At 36.3% G+C, this 6,037-nt stretch overlaps 1 protein-coding gene across 1 annotated transcript; it reads right to left on the bottom strand.

The window, feature by feature from the left end:
- Positions 1-2,727: 2,727 nt before the first annotated feature.
- LOC106333356 (protein MIZU-KUSSEI 1-like) lies at positions 2,728-3,900 on the bottom strand. Its single transcript, XM_013771812.1, has one exon. The coding sequence runs from the start codon at positions 3,751-3,753 to the stop codon at positions 2,887-2,889; it is 867 nt and encodes a 288-aa protein (XP_013627266.1). The 5' UTR covers positions 3,754-3,900; the 3' UTR covers positions 2,728-2,886.
- Between the last annotated feature and the right edge of the window lie 2,137 nt (positions 3,901-6,037).

Here is a 6,037-nt window from a genome sequence, read left to right as displayed (position 1 = left end):
CTGGGGATATATTCGTAAAAATGGCTTCTATTTTTATGTTTGGTCACAAGGGGTTGAGCTGTAATTTCACTAGGCTTTTAGATAAGACATGGCTGATTTTTGTTTCTCCGACTGATTTAGTGATCATGAGCTGGCTGAGTTATTTAATCTACAGCTGACTTATTGGAGGTATTATGGCTGGTTTTCGTATTTTCAGCCGTAATGAGCTTGATTAACAGTAAACTCAGCTTAATTACAGCTGACCTATTAGCAAAAGATTAATTACTAGAATATCATTCATTTGACGGCTAAGTTATTTGAAAATACAGCAGGCTTAATGTTTTCCAGTCTAGTTTCTACTGATTTATTAGCGAAAGATTAATTAATGATATAGTATTCACCCTGCGAATGACTTACATTTGTAGTTATGGCTGATTTATTAAGGTGAGTTATAAGTTCGTTTTGTTGCTGCCTTACCGATTTTCCATGTCATCAAAATTTATTTTCCAAGTCATTATTAATATTACGACAGTCAAAATTAGGGTTTATGTTAAAGACGTCGTGTCTTGTTCTTCATCTTCATCTTCTTCTTCATCATCATCTTTTTCTTCTTCTTCTTCTTCATCTACCTTCTTCTTTTGATACCCATACCTGATATTTTGAAATATCTTCTTCATTTACTTTTATTTTCTCATTTTTATTATTTTCATTCATCTATTTCTGAAATCTTATGAATCCGGTAATTATTGTTTTCGCGACGACAAAGACATAAAATTGAGCTAGTTAAAAGGAAGGCGGAGAAACAAAGTAGGCAGAGAAGACGAAGTTGACGAAGAAGATGACAAATTTAAAAGCCGTTTTGATATGTTCGACGAATCGAACGATGCCTTATCTGAAGATGATAAATTCAGTTTATACAATGAAGACTGGATAATTTCAGAAGTTTGATTTTTCTGAACGACTTACATTTCAGTCGTCTAGTGAAAATTAAAATAATAATATTTTTTTAAAAGTAGACGACTTACAGTTAAGTCGTCATAGGTTAGTTTTCTGGTCAACGCAGAGGTTATTTTTGCAATTGACTTTGAAATCCGTAGCCTGAGACGACTGAAAGTTAAGTCGTCTGTTTTTGTTTGGTTTCAAAAAAATTTCCAAATAACCTAGACGACTTACATTTCAGTCGTCATAGGTTAGTTTTGCATTTGACTGGATAATTTCAGAAGTTTGACTTCCCCAGACGACTTACATTTCAGTCGTCTGGCGAAATTTAAAATAATAATATTTTTTTTTAAAGTAGACGACTTACAGTTAAGTCGTCTACTTTTAAAAAAATATTATTATTTTAATTTTTGCCAGACGACTGAAATGTAAGTCGTCTGGGGAAGTCAAACTTCTGTAATTATCTAGTCAAATGCAAAACTAACCTATGACGACTGAAATGTAAGTCGTCTAGGTTCTTTGGAAATTTTTTTGAAACCAAACAATAGTAGACGACTTAACTTTCAGTCGTCTCAGGTTACAGATTTCAAAGTCAATTGCAAAAATAACCTCTGCGTTGACCAGACGACTTCCAGGTAAGTTGTCTACAGCCAGACGACTTCCCAAGTAAGTCGTCTGACGAACAGATCTGGAAAAAAACTCGATGTCATACCTTAAATTGGTGAGATAAGTTCCTTAGCATACATAAGGCTTCTCCAAGCACACAGAATCACAAACGAAAGTAACCCACCCAGAATCGTTAGCTTCTATGACTCTATGAACCATAAAAAATTTAGAATCAAAATCTTGGGTTTTTTTAGCTCATTGTGGAGAGAAAGTGAGAGATATGTTGTGTTTAGTTCACAAGAATGGAAAAAGAAGAAGGGTAAATCGATTTTGGGAGCATTAAGAGCTTCAAATTGGTTGTTCATGGTGGTTGTGGTATTGATGACAATGGCAATCTTGTAATTACTTGAAGATGATGAGGGTGAGAGAGTAAAAATGTCATTTTCGAAAAAAAAAAGAAAAAAAAAATTAATGGCATTTTCGTAAATTATATGAACTTGTGGGGTGAATAGGGCAAAACCAATTTTCAAAAAAAAATAAGGTTAGTTTTGTGTTTGACTTTAAGTTATAGGTCAATTCTGCAAAAAGCCCAATAAAGTAACCCAAAGGAGAGTCCCTCGCAGGGCCAATACGACCCGACCCGCATGAGTGCCAAGACCCTTTTAACTCAAAACCACCTACTTCTGCCCAAACTATACAGAAGGACTCTATACCTCCACTTAATATTAACAAAAACCTACTACACCAAAACATCAACCGACTGTTAAATTTATGACATGAAACAATCACGGTGTAAAAACTGGATGATCCATACATATATTTACATTCTTTTGTCAGTTTAGAGACCATATAATCTATATATATATTAAAAGGTAAAAATTTGGAAACCAAAATGGATTGTTTTGATCAACCGGTAGAGTAGTAGACCACCAAAACCAAAGAAAATACTAACATCGTGACCACTAAACACATCAAGAAGTCATAAACAGAGGCTACAACCTTCCCATTATTAAACACATCAAGAAGTCATAAAGCCTTGAACCATTTGATTTCTTTAACCTATCCAAAGATACACTTTAGGAATGTGATAGACAACCAAATACTAATCATATTCTTGATACTTAACCAAAGCAATTATACATAAAATTTCTGTAGAAAGTAAAAAGAAAAAGAAAAAGAAAAAGAAGCACAAATATACCACATCAAATAAACAATTAGAAAAACCTAACACACCCTCCTAGGCATTCTCACTATCGATTACATATACTTCATGAAACAACATTACATTCATCACTAATGTTTTAAAACGTCACCAAGGACATTTTCACATTGTGTAATAAGTTAAAAACATATTTGTTTTACTTATATTCTAAGAAGAAAAATACTGAGTTCAGGACCTCCGTTTTTGTCAGGGTTCATCATGTAAAACGCCTCCGAGTCACGAGTCCCCACGACTCGTTCAAATCTACCTCTCATATACAACAACTCCCCAAGCTCCTTTCCACCACCTGACGCGTAATCAATACTCTTCGCCGTCGGAATAACTCCAGCTCCAACCGTAACCCTAGATACCGTGTTCAACACGCGCCAATCCGACTCTTTACACGCGCCGCCACGCGACACCGCGTAACCGAACTTCCTCCCGTTACAATACATGGTCCACTTAGGCTCGTGGAAAAGGTTAGTACCCGACCGGTGACGTTTCTCGCACTCCAACGCGATCCTGACGAGTCCAGACGACATCTCTTTGACTAGAGTTGCCGTTGACATGGCTAGGTCCAAGAGAAACACTGGGTCGGAACTCGGACCGTACTGGACTGAAAACGTGACGTGGCCTCTTCTGTGTCCGTACAACGTCCCTGTGACTCTTTTCCCGAGGGAAGAGGAGCCACCGGTGACGAATGAGATAATCTGGTTAGAAACGCTGGAGGAAGAAGGAAACGAGAGGAAGTTGCAAACGGGTAGGTTAATGAGGTTGATGAGATAACGTAAGAAGTAAGAAAGCCTCAAGTTGACTTTCACGATGCTGCTAGAGGAAGAAGAAGACGAGGAGGAGAGTCTCCGGCTTGGTACGAGGAAGAGTTCATGATGCTCAGGGTTGGTTGGGATCAAAGCGAAGGAGGAAGGAGAACGGGGATGAGAGCCACGCGCCGGAGAGGTCTCTGGATTGATATTTCTTGTGTAACAGCTGAAGCTTCTCTGCAGAGCGAGCTCTTGGTACGGCACCATTATTATATGGTATGTCTTGATATTGATCGACTGAGAAATTAAGAGAGGTGTTGATATACTTATTATTTGTTTGGAGAAAGAGATGTTTTTTTATTTGAGTGTATGTGAAGAAAGCTGGCGACCAAAGTGATTATGAGTGTTGGAAGAGGTGTGGCCGATTAGTGTGTGTATTTAACTATTTATACACATTTTAAATCTATATTTTGTAAAGAGCACATGTGTGATGATGTTATTTATTTCCTATCACTTGAAAGCCCCCGCAATAAAATAATATATTGCATTTTTTTTTATTGGGGTTGAGGATATCAGAAACCATAGAGCTAGTTTTAACAATATCAGTATTACACAATTAGTCTATTGCTTGTTTTTAGGTACAGTACTCATCGATACTCGTATGTGACTGAATTAGTTTGGTGTATGTGGTTTAACCAATGTTCGCTCTTAGCATATTTTGTATTGATATAGTACAGGATTGATATAGTATACGTTCTTTAAAGGCTAAACTCGCCAAGGTATATATGTATATAGGAGTACAGGTTTTCATGATTAATACGACTACGACTTTGTACTTTGCTTTATAATAACGGTTATCTACAAAAGAAACTTTTAAAGTGATTTTTCAATTTTATCTTCTAAATATATAAGATGCAAGTCAAATTTACAAATTTATATTCAGTTATATCAACCCGTAACAAAAAATTCTATATGACTTCAAAATTGGAGAATTTGACCTACAGTTTTTATATTTGAAAGGTCAAATTGTTAAAAAAAAAGGTTGAAGAGTTTATTTGGCAGAAAGCTTTAGAACATCTTCGATCCATCTCTATAATAGAGATTTCTAAAATAGAAACAAAAATAGAGATGGTATTTTTGCTCCCATGTGTTTCTCTATAATAGAAGAATAATATATTTGCTTCTATAAATAGAAGAATGCTATTTTTTTCTCTATATTTAGGGGAAAAAATAGCATTTCTCTATTTATAGAGGTAAATATAGCATTCCTCTATTATAGAAGAACACGTTAGAGCAAAAACACCATCTCTATTTTTTTCTCTATTTAGAGTAAAATAATAATGATGTACGGTTTTGCAAGTTTACATACCCACAAGAAAAATAACATGATGAATTCGTTTTAGAGTAATTGTTAGAAATGTATGTTTGTAACGATCCATATCAAACGCATACTGACAAATTAGTGGCAAACACATATATAGTGTACGCATATTTTTGTCTTTATGTTGCATGTGTACAAGTGTGACTGTGTGAGGTCACAATGTTCCCGCAAATGGCCACGTAGCCTTTTTTTTTTTTTTATATTCACCAAGAGTTTCCTGGCCCTATTTATGTAGTCCAGACTGGCCACCGGATACGTTTAGAGCCTTTGACGAGGAATTACCTCAGACCACATGTTGTTCTCTTCGGGCCGGAATACTCATGTGAAAGCCTCGGTAACCAGTGCGAGTCAAACCCGGAGCCGTATTTGCAGCTGCAAACTGTTCACCACCAGATTAACGCATCCTGGTTATGTGGCCACGTAACCTTGCTTTCGTTATTAAAATCAAATAAATGTACGACCATAAACATCTTAAGCTAAAACCTAAAAGTGATTATAGTTGAATCCGATAATATAAAATAGAGAATTGTACTGGGAGATTAGTTACGACATTTGGGCGGTTCCAAACATAAGATGTGGCTCCTCGTTCATGATGTAAATACTGGTGACCTAATTACCAATATCACAAACCGCATACGGCATATCATGAGACACATGGTTTCTTTGGTTCACTGGTTCGACACATTTTTTGTTCTAATTCTTTTTCTTTTTGAAACACTTTCATGCAGGCGAGTTGCAGCCTGCAATTTTTTTTTTGGTTCTACTTCAGTCTTCAGTTACAAGCACTTAAACCTATTCCATTTGCAATGGGAGAAAATAGAAGCTAAAACGTGGATTTTGGCTATCCTTATTTAATTGTGCTCATATGACTAAAAGAAAACAGCGGCATACTGAGAGAAAAAATCGTCGGTATGTCGTCGGAATAACGCTATTCAGACGACATACCGACGAAAAAAATCCTCGGAAATAACTTCTCGGAAATTCATCTTTCCTCGGAAATCCCTCGGAAATTTCCGACGGAATTCCGAGAATTCCGAGGAAACCCTATTTCCTCGGAATTTCCGAGGACCACAAGTTCGTCGGAAATTCCTCGGAATATTCCGAGGAAGATGTCGTCGGAATATTCCGAGGGATAAACTTCCTCGGAATATTTCCAAAATTAAAAAAAAA

This window comes from Brassica oleracea, chromosome C3 (genome assembly GCF_000695525.1).
Source record: "Brassica oleracea var. oleracea cultivar TO1000 chromosome C3, BOL, whole genome shotgun sequence".
Lineage (NCBI taxonomy): Eukaryota > Viridiplantae > Streptophyta > Magnoliopsida > Brassicales > Brassicaceae > Brassica > Brassica oleracea.
Note: the sequence above shows the minus strand (reverse complement) of the source record. Positions and strands in the feature narration are given on the sequence as shown.